The 16,111-nt window shown below is 31.9% G+C and overlaps 1 protein-coding gene across 1 annotated transcript in view; it reads right to left on the bottom strand.

Moving 5' to 3' along the window:
- LOC133176948 (low-density lipoprotein receptor-related protein 4-like) overlaps positions 1-16,111 on the bottom strand; it is a 59,329-nt gene that overhangs the window by 40,277 nt on the left and 2,941 nt on the right. The window contains exons 3-11 of the mRNA XM_061312012.1: positions 15,680-15,759; positions 5,939-6,076; positions 5,592-5,697; positions 5,212-5,353; positions 4,791-4,907; positions 4,324-4,551; positions 4,138-4,204; positions 3,747-3,868; positions 3,487-3,643 (exon numbers count right to left, since the gene is read on the bottom strand). Coding sequence (XP_061167996.1) covers positions 3,487-3,643; positions 3,747-3,868; positions 4,138-4,204; positions 4,324-4,551; positions 4,791-4,907; positions 5,212-5,353; positions 5,592-5,697; positions 5,939-6,076; positions 15,680-15,759 — 1,157 coding nt within the window. The remainder of the gene's footprint in view (positions 1-3,486; positions 3,644-3,746; positions 3,869-4,137; positions 4,205-4,323; positions 4,552-4,790; positions 4,908-5,211; positions 5,354-5,591; positions 5,698-5,938; positions 6,077-15,679; positions 15,760-16,111) is intronic.

Below are 16,111 nucleotides of genomic sequence, written 5' to 3' on the forward strand. Positions count from 1 at the left end.
CATTGTATTCAGGGACAAAGAGCAAACAGGTCGTCATTTACCATAGTTATGCTCAGTATGCTGGGAAGGGCAAAGATGTGACATATGCTGAAAGGTAGGTCGACCATGCCGACTGAGAACAGTTCTTAGCTCGTGTGAAGGAATCAGCATTTAGTAATTACGAATAAAAGTTAAAAATAAATCCATGCCAATATTTTTACGACAATGTATTTCAATCAATTCAGTCAATTACATGATAAAAACAATCAACCAGTCACTTGACCAATTTTAGCTGTTAAGGGACGCAACTCAAAAATGATGATCGGTGCCGGTATGTCCATGTCTTTTTTCTATATATACATTTTCAACCAAAATATCTAGAAGTCATAGGAAATGAAGTTACAATAATGTATACAATACAAAAACTGTATGAAATAAATGGGTTTTGAAGAAATATTATGGTGAAAATTTATGTAGGTCCCTTTTATCAACATTTTACATAGGAAATGCATTAAGAATTGTAAAAACACTAATTTGACAAAATCTAAAAAAGAATGCTGGATTAGTAGGTAAAACGATCCAGAATATAGCCTTTTTAGTACATTTAAACCTACCCAAAAGTTCTTGAAAAATTCTATACAATAACCAGGAACCTTGCCAATGTCCTTAAGCCGTTTTTTTATTCCAAGAAAAATCGCATAATGCAAAATAGAATAGAGCAATTTATTAAGAGTGACCTTTTCTGCTTAGAAAAAAATTTTGATTAAGCCTATAATATTCTGTTAAAGAAAGATATATGACACATATGTGTGGAATATCCCTAACGTGAATCCCAAAAATAAACACGGGGGCGGTGGTATTGAAGTCCATGATAAGCGCGACCCACTGAAAATGCCTTTGAAGTTTCGTTTTCCCCGATCCGAAACACACATATTGCTGCAAAAAACGATATACATGTAGCGATAGAATCCCTGAGTTTATGACATGATCGTATTCTTTTATAAAAAATATAACATAAATAACGAAGAAATATTGAGCCCAGAGCAAGTGAGATTGTTACGATGCCGATACTTTGTGCAGTCACGGTTTGACTCGACAATATCGATTTTTGAAATGCTAGGTAACTATGTAGTAGTAAACAGTACAGTCCGTGATCAGTTTGCAAATTCATCCATCATTTGCGAGATTACAATTTTAATATTAATGTTCTTTTAACTGTTTTATCAGGTGATAAAACTTTTGAAATTATATCCCTAATAAAAAAAACCGTAAATATAATTACACACAGGAAAAATAAATAGGTTTGTATACGATCATAAATACTGATCTTTGATAAATATTTTAACAAATTGTCGGGAAATATACGTACTTTTTTTGTATTTTTTGTATTTAATTTTACTAAATAAAAAAAAGTCGATTTCTAATTCATTCAATATCTACATTTGGTAGAACCCTTATTCTTCATAGAAATATTTCCACATGTTAGAGCTGCCTTTTTTAATACATAGGTCTACATGTTAAACGTCATTTGCACTAACTCGCATATGTACAAGTTAACGTATAGTTCTTGCTAGAGTTGTTTTTAACCCATCTGCAGTGTGTTTAAAAATGACACGATTATTTCTAGAACTTTCAATTACAAAAAGAAAGAAATAACACGGGGGGGGGGGGGGGGGGGGGCAGAGATCGGGTATTGGTGGTGATGTTGTACATGAGTAAGTGAATATAAAGACAGTGTCAAATGATAATAGTTGATTAAATTGTATAAAACAGTAACCCAAGAAATTTGTTTTCTTGTTTTTTTTTTTTAAAGCCATGTGATACTACACAGCAGGTACGTATCGTTTGTCAAGAAAAGTGACATACTGACAGAGATGGACTCTGTTTGAAAGTAAAACTAGGTTGTAAATAAATGATTTCATAAAAACAACTGCCCTGGTTACAATGTATGAATTAATTCATTCTTACTCTCTCTCTCTCTCTCTCTCTTCTTTCTCTCTTTCGATCGCTTTATTTTTCTCTCAATAGATCGAAGTGTCAAACGATGAAAATGATCACATTTTGACTGATAAAACATGCAAACATCTTGCAAATATGCAATGGAATTTTTAAAAAGAAATACTAGCCTGTTTGAAGATCGTATATTTATACAAGGTTAAAGCCATGATTATGATATTCTTTACAATTAAGCTGCAAAATGACATGATAGTTTGAAAACATTGCATAGCTTTGAACAGCGACTGGGCCTTACTGACGTCATATGCTAAGGGAGATAAGCAACGTTAGTCAAAGTGAATTTTCAAGACTGAGTAATTTTGATTGACTGTGCTGTAGCTATCTTGCGTTAAAAATCCAAAAAACAATTTCACTTATTTCACCAGTTCAGATGAACTTATTCCCGTATGTTACCCAATGTGTTCAGGTAATTGTCTCCTATGACTAGTAATTAATCTGCAAACAAATATACGTCTGCATCAGTTGTCTAGGAAATGTTTGGAAAGTATATGAATTAAATTATAAAATAAACATCGCATCAAAGTTAATAGTCTCATAAATCTGTAAATAATATTTAATATGATTACAAAATACATTTTCCAATGTATAAAAATATAGCTTGATCTGCCTCTCACTGCATACAAACTGCGTTGAATTTTACGATAACGTCACATTGAAAAGCGCATTCCGATCATGCAGTGAATTGTTTATATTTCCCTTTGTGGGATTTAATCTACGTCAAAAATGCATGCATTAATAAGTATGGATGTAGTTTAAAGCTATCCGACAGTTTAAAATAGTAAATCATTTCATTTTGTGGTAATCTGAAGAACTGATATTTTTGTGTGATGTCATAGTAAACATTTTTAGCAAACATGTTTAGTTTTGCTGAGGCCAGTGTAGGCTACACTTGGTATTGAAGTAAAGAGTCTCTATTGTAGTTCCCCCCTCCCCCCCCCTCCCCCCCATGTTGGCTACCTTAATTCACGTTTATTTTAATTTATCCAAATCCGAATATCTAAATAATGCCATTTTGGGATAAGGAAAAATACTTTGTTGGTTTTTTTCTCAATCTGATTACACGTCACGTATATAAAAAGTTATGAATTGTATCATTTTAAAGACTAGCAATAGGGATAGTTTTGTCAACATTCTCTTTACTGTCTGTCAATGTAGATTTGAAAAAATAAAAAAGCTTCGAATGACATTGCTAAGACTTGAAATCTAATTCAAAAAAATAATAATAAAATATGATAATAAAATAATGAAAAAAGAATAAAAGTTGTTCATGCCAGTTACTTTCAACGACTTTCTACATGCCAGTTACTTTTACAGGAGTTTCTATTTCCAGATTACTGAGTATGATCTAAATGTAATGCATTGTATGCATCATGCATTCTTTGAAAGAAAATATCTTTCTGTTAAGGGTTAGTCTTGAAATGAAAATAGATAAATACTACACATAAAAAATAATTAGAGGTTAATAGAGATATTTTAATTTAGAAATCTTACTGTCGATTCCATGCAGTATAATAGAGATATTGTCCATGAACTATAACGCTCATCAATTGGGCGTCAGCGTCTTTTATTAGAATACCTTGATTATCACCATTCAGATCTGAATACTCTATGGTATTCTTCAAACCATCTGCCCAATAGAGTCTGTTGGCTAAAACGATATTGATAAATTAAAATTTTACGTTTAGGAAAGAACAACCTCACTTAATAAAACATTCAACTACTAGTAATTAAAATAGAAGAATTTTGCTCACCGGCAAAATCAATGGCCAGACCAGTCGGCCATCCAGTATCATTTCTTGCAATATACATTCTTGATGTTCCATCCATATACGATCTGCTTATTGCCATTTTATTTTCAGTCCAGAACAAAAATCTAAGTGAGGGAAAGGACAAATTTATAAAGACACCCTTTATGGTTAACATGAAAAAAAGTAAAATTTAGACATTGAACAGGAAAAAAAAAATGTTTTCTGAAGAAGCTCGAGTTAATTTATCATGTTTTATCCAAAAATACTGCTATTTACGTACCCTTTTGATGGATATACGACGATATCTTCTGGACTCGACAGATTTGCTATCAAAGTTTTTTTAAATAAATTTTTTCTATGTACAACTGAAATGTAGCTACTTTGAAAGGCAAACACTGCAGCAGTGAAGTAAATATTTCCCGTTGAATAGTCAATGGCGATACGATGTGCGATAGCTAAACCTGTAATATTAATAAAAAATAAATCGCAGAGCTTAGTTAGAAATTACAAGTAACTGGGGATTTCAACGAGAATTAAACTAGCTCATCATTCATGCATTTTCGCTGGTCTACTAAAATACCTGTCGCATAGACCAAAGACGTGTTCTCTCCATGGACTGTAGTAGACATTATAGTGTTTGTTGAGGCTTCCGAGTAAAAGATCTCTGTTGTTAATTTATCAAACGTAATTCCTCGAGAATCTCGTATACTTGTAGGTAATTTAACTATGTTTCCTGTGTTGATGTCAATTTGAAGGATTCTTCCATGGGAAGTGTCCGATACAAGAATAAAATTTCTCGAATATATACCTATAAATGAATAATTAGATAAGTAAAGAATTCAATACATGTAAATAAATCATAAATAATTTTTAAAAATGAATAAAGTAAAATACACAATAAATTAAATTTGTAGAGGGAACACAAATGTACCTCCGTATGTGTTTGTTTGTGTGAGGGAGAAAGAAAAGAGAATGAGATTGAAAAGATTTACGAAGGTTTTCCTTGATTATTTCAATAAAATATATGAGTTTATAGATAATACTCACTGCTTTTGCATGTTCCATCTTCTTTAAGCTGTAGACCAAAATCACATTCACATTTGTGACTATTTTGATTCGGCACGCATATGTTCTCACAACCCCCATTCAGTATTTGACAACTGCCTACATTTTGAAGTGTAGAAATTTTTATATTTTAAGTCGAATATATATTTTCTAAAGTAATTTTTTGTATGAAAAAATAGTTAATGGACAAAATACTAAAAAATTCTTATAAATATTTTCTAAATCGAGATACATATGGACATGAAAATTTCGCAGATCGTAAAGACTTGAAGAAAAAATTATTAAAATCATCAAACAAGTACTAAGAATGGAAAACACTACATTCATATTCATTTTTAATAAGAATCAATTTCAATCTTCAAACTAATTTTTAAATCATTGAACAAGACTATGGAAAATATACTTCTTCTATCCTGCTGAAGGGAAGAATCGAACACGGTTATATGTGATTGATTTATCATCCCACTTTCTATTTCTACTTCATATGACACAGAAGTCTTTCTCGCAAAGTATGTACTGTTACCACCTATCCAACCGAAATAGTCCTATAAAGATAAAATACTTGCATACAATTTTTGGTCAAATCAGATTCAGAAAGAAAAAGTTGAAACATGATCAACCATTTCATTCTTACCAGCCAAGCATTGATTTTTTGTTATTAACTCTTCCATTTTTTCTTAGTCCTTATAACCATCCGAGACATTCTTAATAATCACATATACTATTCTTTCAAGAAAAATTAACATGTTTAAAAAGACTATGTTAATCATATTTTTGACAAACCTTGGAAATAGATATATGTGTTGCAACCGATGCCATGACATGTCTTTGAATATCCGATCCATCGGTCATTGAGCTTCTAATATATGAATTATCTAGCCAGTATATTCTATAATTAGAAAGAAAAGAAAACCTATTTTTTTGAACTTGAGAATGGATTAAGATTTAGTTGGTTACGATATTCATATGATAGAACAACTTTGAATATACATAATTCAAAATGAATGGTCAGGTTCTCACACATTTAGGTTCAAAAAATTGGAAGTTAGATAATAATTAATTCATGTATTTTTTCAATTGTTAAAAAAAAACACACAAAAATACTGGTTTAGAAACAAAGAATAACGTACCGGTGACTAGTCACATCGTATCGAAGAGATTTTGGATCAACTAGATTGTCGCCCGAAATAATGGTGAGGGGAGCATTCCTATTCCAGTTTCCTTTCATTATGACCTTTCTAGATGTTCCCGAAATCCAATACAGATCACTACAATTTAAACGAAAGAGAATGCATATGTATGCTGTATGTTTTAAAATTGCTTATGCTACTTTTAAGATGAAGCTCTCAACTACATATAACATAATATTTTTCTACTGTAAGCTTGTAAGGATCCTGTCATTTCCTGAAACGATTCTTTTGATAAGCGTCCATTACGTATTAGAAAACTAGTGTTTGCAAAAACTAACAAGGGGTAAATATATTTCATCTTAATTTTTCTCTTATATGACGAAAGAACAGAAGATAATGTTATAATGAAAGGAATTAAGGTCAAGATATAGTAAATGAGTTTAGACAGTCCTTTGGTAGATCCATTATGACTTCGTAATTAATTCAAACTTTCTTTTCCCGTAATTTACAGGTATCATTTAATTATGTAGAAGATAAAGGGAATTCACAGTTTTCAGTTAGAAATCATGTGATAAGTAATCTTGATTCCAATATTCAATCTATCAGATGCAGAATTTTTATAGTCAATTAATCTTTTTTTTGCTAAAAATATTTTGAGTAACGATAACTCCTGTAGATGGTTGCATTCTTAGTTCACAAGCACAGAAAACAATGTGATATTCTGATTTAAAAAGCAACGCTTCATTATGTTTTCTAATGTGAATTAGATAGGTATGATAGTAAATATTATTTTCATATATACCTCATATTTTTAATTTTATGGTGAGATAAAAAATTATTGATCTTTCTATTCACCATATCAAATTTTCTTCATGTCATGATTAGACATAATATTCATTTCTGAAAAAGTAAGCAACGCATCATACTTCAAAATATTTTCCATTTTAATGTATTGATACTGTTGTTGATGAAAATCAATGTTGGGACTTATAAAAAAAATGGTGCAGAGGGATATTTCACCTTAAAAACAAATCACTAAAAAAAGTTAAAAATAAACTGCAACGTGCATGGAATTATATGAAATACAAGACATCAACAATTAACTTTATCAAAATGAGAAAAATTTGCAAAACTAGATATTAACTATGCTGTGCAATGAATGTGAAATTAATTGCGACTTCAATCACAGAATATTACATTTGTATACACGGTTGTATGGGACGCCATGGCTGCCTTATGTTAGGTGTTTTATTATATGCTGTGGGTTCATAATTATATGCTTTGGGTCTATTATTATATGCTGGGGTCTATTATTATATGCTGTGGGTGTTTATTATGCGCTTTGGGTTTATAATTATGTGCTGTGGTTTCATGATTATATGTTGTGGTTTCATAATTAAAATGCTGTGGGTCTATTTTTATACGATGTGGTTTCATATTTATATGCTGTGGTATACTTAAATTATATGCAGTGGTTCATATTTTAAATGTCCCGAATGTTAAAACGAAATGGCGGCAGTTTCCACAAGGTTGATTGAAAAGGTATTGGAGGATTTAAATTTACTCATGTTTCATGATAGATTCAGAGCTGAAAAATAACTGGATATTGTATGCAAATTATCTGCATATGAATTCCAGGCTTTGGGGATCTCAAATGCCAGAGATGTGGTGAGATTGAGAAAGAGGTGTGTTATGGAGCTGTAACGTCGAAAAGGGTATGACCTCATTGTAGTCGTCCAAAGTAAGATATTCCAAAAACAACAGCACTGGAAAAGTTTCTTGAAAACGGATGCACAATTGCCAACAATTCGAACCTTCTCTTAGTATATCTAAAAGAATTACATGTATTTACAGAAGAATGGCACAGTATGGATAAAGTAAAATGAATTTTTCCGAAATATTCGACAATGTCCTAGATTTAAAACTCGGGGAAATTTTAAAACATTTTCCCCTCTGTGGAAAAAAATCTCTTAAGACAGTTGATAAGACAGGTGATAATTTTAAAAGGGATAAGGGTTTCTAGATTGAGACTAAGAGAAAGCATACATCGAATGGATGCACATTGTGTTTGTGAGAGACAAGCTGGCAGACTGCACAGACGTGTTTATGATACAGCTGGAACAGTAGTGCAGTGTTTTTTGTCAGGTGTGGAAAAATATGGTTTACCACATCGGGTTAGATCAGAAAAAAGTATGGAAAATATTTCCGTGGCTGACTACATGAAGTCTAACAAAGGTATGCTTATTGGAAAAATCACTTACAATCTGCGCTTGAAAGACTTTGGAGAGACCAGTACGATGGGGTTCTTGTATATTTTTACAACTTTTTTATCATATAAAGGACCTCAATATTCTGGACCCTCTCAACACAATTCATTTAGCTGTTCTCCATTATTTATTCTGTTCAGACATCAACAGAAAGCTTGTATTTTTGAGTGATGCATGGGCTAGGCATAGTCTGTGCACATTTTAAGTCTACCCTTTAATTTTACAGACTTCAGAGCAGTTAAAAAACCCAGTTGGTCTAGATGAACATGAAAATATGCAGAACTATGGGGTTGAGGATTTGTAGTTGAATTCACTGCAGAAGAAGGCAGACCAAACTTTTAACCCTTTCCACAATGATCAGTCAAGAATGCCAAAATGCTTTAGACCAAGAATTTTACCGGGATGGTCAAAGTGTTGGAATAGATGGTTTTCAAAATGTTTGGATGCTGTTGAAAGGTACACTTAGAAACTGTGACAGTTCAGATATACATGTACATTTACTAGATTTTAAAACATAACTAACTGTTTCACGTCATACACATATACTGTTTAATTTCTTTTTACCTGTGTTTTGCTTTTGGGCAAAAACGCTATAAATTAAGTCAGGACTATCTACAGAATACTGTGTGGAACTATTTAAGCTTCTCATTTTGTAGTGCATTGACTTGACATTTTCCACAACATGTAAAAAATTTGAAAAACACTATCTTTTGTTGTTTATTTGGGACTAAAAGGTATTAAAACATCAACGATTAATCGTAGAGCTTAAGAACCTAATTTATGTACTAAAGTTGATATAGTAAATAAAACTGGAAATCAATTTTGCATTATTTTTATGCCCCCGGATCGAAAGATCTCGGGGGTATATTGGTTTTGTCCTGTCTGTCTGTATACCTTTTTTTTCTTTCTGTTGTCAACTTTAACCTTGCCCATAAAATTTGATTGGTTGGAGTTATGACTTTCATATTTCACAGGTGTATTCCTTGTGACAAGACCTTTCTTTAGGTACCATCATATTTGGCCTTTTGATCTTGACCTTGGAGTTTGACCCACTTTTGCAAAATTTTATGAGACTTTAACCTTGGCCATAACTTCTGAACAGTTGGTGCTTGGCGTTTCAAACTTTACATGTGTATTCTTTGTGACAAGGCCTTCTTTTGGATAGCATCAACTTTGACCTTTTGACCTTGGAGTTTGACCTACTTTTGTAAAACTTTAATCTTGGCCATAACTTTTGAACAGTTGGTGCTAGTGGTTTCAAACTTCACATGTGTTTTTCTTGTGACACGACCTTCCTCTGGGTATCAACCTCTTTGACCCTTTGACCTTGACCTAGGAGTTTGACCTACTTGTGAAAAACTTCAACCTTGGCCATAACTTTTGAACGGTTGGAGCTACGGCTTTCAAACTTCACATATGTAATTCTTGTGACAAGACCTTCCTTTGGATAAAAACCACTTTCACCTTTTGACCTTGACAAAAGAGTTTGACTTACTTTTGAAAAACTTTAACCTTGGCCATAACTTTTGAATGGTTGATGCTAAGGCTTTCGTACTTCACATATTTAATCCTTGTGAGATCACCTTTCTTTGGATACCAACCATATTGACCCTTTGACCTTGAAAAAGAAGTTTGACCTACTTTTGAAAAATTTTAACCTTGGCCATAACTTTTGAACGAATGGTGCTAGGGCTTTCATGCTTCACATATGTAATCTTTGTGACATCACCTTCCTTTGGATACCAACCTCTTTGACCCTTTGATGTTGACATAGGAATTAAACCTACTTTTGAAAAAAACTTTAATCTTGGCCATAACTTCTGAACGGTTGGAGCTACGGCTTTCAAACTTCACATATGTAATCCTTGTGACACGACCTTCCTTTGGATAAAAACCACTTTCACCTTTTGACCTTGACCTAGGAGTTTGACCTACTTTTGAAAAACTTTAACCTTGGCCATAACTTTTGAATGGTTGATGCTAAGGCATTCATACTTCAAATATGTAATCCTTGTGACATCACCTTCCTTTGGATACCAACCACTTTGACCCTTTGACCTTGACAAAGGAGTTTGACATACTTTTGAAAAAACTTTAACTTTGGCCATAACTTTTGAATGGTTGGTGCTAGGGCTTTCATACTTAACATATGTTATCCTTGTGACAAGACCTTCCTTTGAATACCGACAACTTTGACCTTGGCCTTGACGTTTTACTTACTTTAAAAAACTTTAACCTTCGCCATAACTTTTAAACAGTTGTAGCTAGGGCTTTCAAATTTCACAGGTATATTCCTCGAGACAAGGCCTTTCTTTGGGAAACAACATTTTTTATCTTTTGGTCTGGATTTTGACTTGCATTTGAGAAACTAAGCTGCCTTACGGGGGCATCAGTGTTTCACAAACACATCTTGTTTATCAATAGTTTTTATTGAATTTAAAAACAATCGAACATTTAGAACACAAACACATTTTCTGCTTTGTCTGTAAGCATTGAGAAATAAAAAAAAAATTTGTTTATTGGAATAAAACATAGCCCTTCATCTGAAAAAATAAATTAGTGTTTTTCCTGTTAAGGAATCATAATAAAAGACATGTATATTTGAAAAAGATTGAACAAGAGGACCAATGGGAGACATCTCTCACCTCAGCTCCTTGTTCTACTAAGAAATATTGAAGGGTACAGACAAATGTTAACATTTGTGAAATTCCAATATGTATATGCATAATTTTACGAAATTAGAAAATGTATGGGTTTGAATTATGGAATCTCAATTCATTTCAAGATAATAGAAAATATATCAAAGGGCAGACTTGACCCCAGAGACCCTCCTCATATTTACAATCAAATGCAAGCTTGTTTTGACACAAGGTACAAGAAAATATATGGTTTGAGGGTTGAGATCTTAATAATTTTCAAGATATAAGACTACATATGACTGGTCATGGTCAGGTTTGATCCCAGGGACCCTTCTTATGGGTACAGGAAAATAAATGGTTTGGGGGTGGGAATCTCAACAGTTTTAAAGATCTTAGACAATATAAGAAAAAGCATTCAACCCTGACCCCAGGGGCCCAAATCACATGTACAATAGAACTTGTCTTGATATAACCTTGGAACAAGAAAATATATGATTTGAGAATGTGGGGATCTCTTGACGGATTTTAGATAATTAGCGATTTTTAAGGAATGGGGGCCCTTCCTGTTGACCTTTTTTCCCCAAGGGTGGGGGTGGGGTGGAGAGTGTTGTTACAAAGAAAACAACATATTTAACTTACTTCAGATACTTGCCCCTGTGACCTTCGCTTGAACAAACTTAATTTTTAATATATAATGAATACATAATACACAAGTTTAGAGATTTATAGGCCAGCTCTTGAGAAAATATTTTAAAGAATCCACCCAATTTTCAATTATCATCCCTTCTTACGAGATTTGCCCCTTCATTTGAACAAATAAGAATTCCCTTAGCCCGTAAACTCCAAACCAAAAAATCCGGAATCGAACACCTTGTTTCTAGTCATCAAAATAATATTTAATAAACCGACAGAATATAATTATGCAACCACAGCATATAATAATAGACCCACAGCATATAATTATGAAAACACATATTATAATAGAACCACAGCATTTAATAATAGAACCAGAGCATATCATTTTGAACCAACAACACATAATAATAGACCCACATCATATAATTATGAACCCACATCATATAATTATGAACCCACAGCATATAATAATGAAACCACGGCATATAAGAAAAGAACCCCAGTATATAATTACGAACCCACAGCATTTAATTATGAACCAAGAGCATATAATAATAGAACCACGGCATAAAATTAACCTACAGCATAAAATAATAGAACCACAGCTTATAATATTGAACCCACAGCATATAATAAAGAACCCACAGCATATAATGAAGTCGTCTAACATAAGGCAGCCATGGCGTTCCATAGAGTTGTGATAAATCTTAAACGTTGATTTACCATATTGATCACTTTGACACTTTAATTGACTGATAACTTTAAAAACTTTTATTTACTATTATGTTAACTATGATTAACTTTAGTGATTACTTTGAAAAGTTTAATAAGTGATTACTATGACGCTATAGTGATAACTTTGAAACTTTAATTTACTATAGTAAACTATTATAATAGTAACTGTTATATATTGTAAAGTAGAGTATTTTTGGTTAGAAAAGTACTCATAATGACATCCAATATTAAAATCAGGGAACGAAGCTTCGCCAAAGTAACATATGCAGTACATTTGTAAATAGCCTGCTTGGGAATCATTTAACATTATTTAAAAATAATGTAAGGTTCTAAACGAAAACTGAATTTCAGGAATAAACAAAGTACCATAAAGAAGATTTGCTCTCTAAATGCAACCGATATAACCCTACTCAGCTTAGCATAAAGGAACACATAGTGTAGTGTAACAACAAACCCATTATGAGCGTCAACTGTTAGAGATGTTGGTTGTAGAAGAACTGAATATATCAGTGAAGACGTCCGAGAATTGAGGGAAAATGCTTGTATCCTGGAATGGGTAGGTTCAATCCATCCAAGAAGATTAGCAATCCAGTCAAAAATCAAATCTGCAGCGTGAATTTAGAAAATTAAAGTTAAGAACATTGATCACAAGAAAAATGCAAAGTATGTGATTTTGTAGGGGAGATTTATGCTTTTACTATTGGAAGCAACAGAAACTCTCCGAACTGAATCTACGTTGTCATATTGTAATTAAAAACCGAATAAACAATTAATATTTTTCAATTTTGTATACTACAAAAGTATACCTAAAAGGTTTTTGATCATTAAGGAATTTGGAAATATTTAACCTAGAAACTTGGGGACGCACCTACACAGGTGCGAGTCAGGTCCGTTTTACAAAAGAACTTAGGACTAAGACCAAAATCTAATTCTGCTAATAACTTTCTTATTTACATCCAATAGAAAATGGTTTTCATATCTTTAAAAAGTATGTAGAAAGATACTTTTACGCTATCAAGTTTAAATAGAATCATTAATTTTGCAAAATTTTACAATCAACTGAAGTTTTTGGTCTTAGTCGTAAGTTCTTTTGTAAAACGGGCCCCTCAGATGTTACAGGGATTTCAACAGCCTCTGACTTTTAAAGTCAGCATTTCGTAAATATTATGGTCGTTATAATGATAGCAAATATAACCTATCATTGGGTCGTATTTCGGCTGACTTGTTTCATACCAATTTTTAGACCTTTGTGTTTGTACTAGATTGACTACGGATAGGTCCGTCTACCTGATCAATAAATAGAGTTCACGGCGGATATGGCTGGTCAACAGGGGATGGATACTCCTCCTAGGCACCTGATCACACCTCTGGAATTTCCAGGGATCCGTGTTGTATACCCTCTTCATATATTTGCATTGTTTATGGATTTTTTTAAATCGATCTCTATTCGTTATCTTTACCTTTTAACGGAAAAAATAGTACGAAGAAAAACAAGAAAATCGAACCAAAGAAAAAACTTGCTATTGTAAGCAATAGCTTTATATACATCTACTGAGAATACTCAAATCTAAATGGCGTGTAAGGAGGCTTTGGAAAACAATAATGACTCCAAAAAATACTATTTACAGCAAAGATCATATCAATTACCCAAGAATCGTTATAATTATTGATTGCTAAATGATTATGACCAGTCTGTTAATCAAAATTCCCTTCAATTTAAACTTACTGCATACAGTAATACTTATACACGATGGAAAGACATGATGTTATGAAATGTTTATTAATTGCCTGTTTATGTTATAGAATACGATAAATTTATATGTCTTAAATTTATCAATTTCATTATAATGTTTAATTAAGGACATACGCAACGTACATTACCTACTGATAATTTTTCAAGATATTCTTAATTTAAGATTATAGTGCCATCAGATATTCATAAACAAAAAATCAGCATGCATTACCAGGGGTTTTGAAAAGATATCAATTGATGAAAATTCTTGTATAATTCAAAGAAAAATATACAAAAAAATACTTAACATATATTCTAGATGTTTTGTTTATCCAAACTTGTTTTAGAAGAAGTGTACAATAGTATATACATGATATATAGACATCAAAATATAGTGTTACATTAAAAGTTTAGACTTTATCAAGTTAAACTTATCTATAACAGTCTGGTTATATCGCATGAAATTTCACTCATGAAATTTAATGAAATTTTTACTTTTGTTTTAAATCATATTTCACTTAATTTTAAATATGCAATTTAATTACATTTTATTTTAAGTGTTCAAATTGATTCAATTTCAAATAATCAATTTAATATGTTTTGAGTGATCATTCTCTTAGATTTGAGTATAAATTTACATAGAAATATATGTGCTATTTAGCAAATTCAGTTTCATTTTCTAATTATTTACATCGGCAATTCTACTGATTTTGGCATGTTTTGTACTCAATTGTCATGTTACTGGACATCTAACAGCTGTTCTAACCTTTAGGTAAATAAGAAAATTCTTTCCAATTTCGGCCTCTTTTGAAATAAATTCTTTCGAAGATTGAGTTGACACATCGGAACTTTTTATAGATAAAATTATTTACTTTCACCATCGGTCAGCTTAATCCTTTCTTTGTTAATAACTCTTTTCTCGGAAACTAGGTAATTGACTTTCACACTTTTCGCTGTTTTGTTAACATAAGTAATTAGTGTCAACTCATCTAAGAAATTCTGCGAAATTAGCTTAAGCACATCGAAGCTATTCCGACTTAAGCCGGGTGGAAAGCGAATTCATGAAATTCACTTTCCATTCGATGCTTAAAGAATAAAGAAGTACATTTAATTTGAAGGAATTTGTTTCTCTTTTCCATCAGGTAAGCTTGAATAATTTTATTTTGGTATTTTCAGTAAATTTTCATTCAAATATTGTTTTTATGCTCTTTTGATAAATTAAATAGATTTTAACTTTTATATTCTGGATAGGCAAATGTTTTATTTTTTTTAAGTTTTTGGTGAACTTTGAGTTTGTCACTTTATTCATAATTTTAGAATTGTTTGACTTTCTTACCTTTAACTTGTTTGCGTACTTGTTTGATACTGATTTATTTTTACTTAATGTGTTTTGTATTGTTTGTTAAAATTGTGATTAATTAATTGAAATTTTTATGCAAAGTTTCTTAATTTGATTCTATTTGATTCTTTGAAACCTCTGTTTATAAATTTGAACTTCCCGCGCTGATACTGTTAAACCTGTAGTGAACTCTTCAATGTAGGAAGGTAAATTTGTTAAGCGATAGAAATTCGTCGGCTAAGTGTAAGAAACATTTTCAAGATGTTTTCTTATTATTGAATGACAACAGGTAACAGTTTGATTTCTGAATTTTATACACTTTATAAGCGTTATGCATAATTTGATTTCTTCGGAGTTATTCATCTTTAGTTTATAAGCATTAAACAATCATACCTTCTCTCATTGAGTTTACTACAGGGTGTATCGAAATTTGTTAACTTGTGTTTAAAATGTTTTTCACTTTCCATTCGATGCTTAAAGAATAAAGAAGTACATTTAATTTAAAGGAATTTGTTTCTCTTTTCCAACAGATATAGCAACCAGTAGAAAGCCAAGTGGCGTACTACAAACTAATTCCCCCGACATTCACACGGTACAAAAGTGTGTGTGAAAAGAGCACACAGTTCCTTTAATTATTGGAACTCTTCAACTCCAGGGAAAAAGACAATAAATTATACATAAAAAATCTGCACAAGATTTTCATTGTACTCGGAAAAGTAATTGTGAATCAATAAAAATACAGGTTAATGACAATCATAAATCAGCAGTGCAAAAATTACATGACTACCTGGCGAAAACATAATAAAAGTCACTACAGAATTCCGA

This window comes from Saccostrea echinata, unplaced genomic scaffold (genome assembly GCF_033153115.1).
Source record: "Saccostrea echinata isolate AGI-Se365-2 ecotype Australia unplaced genomic scaffold, CSIRO_AGI_Sech_v1 ptg000085l, whole genome shotgun sequence".
NCBI classification, from domain to species: Eukaryota; Metazoa; Mollusca; class Bivalvia; order Ostreida; family Ostreidae; genus Saccostrea; species Saccostrea echinata.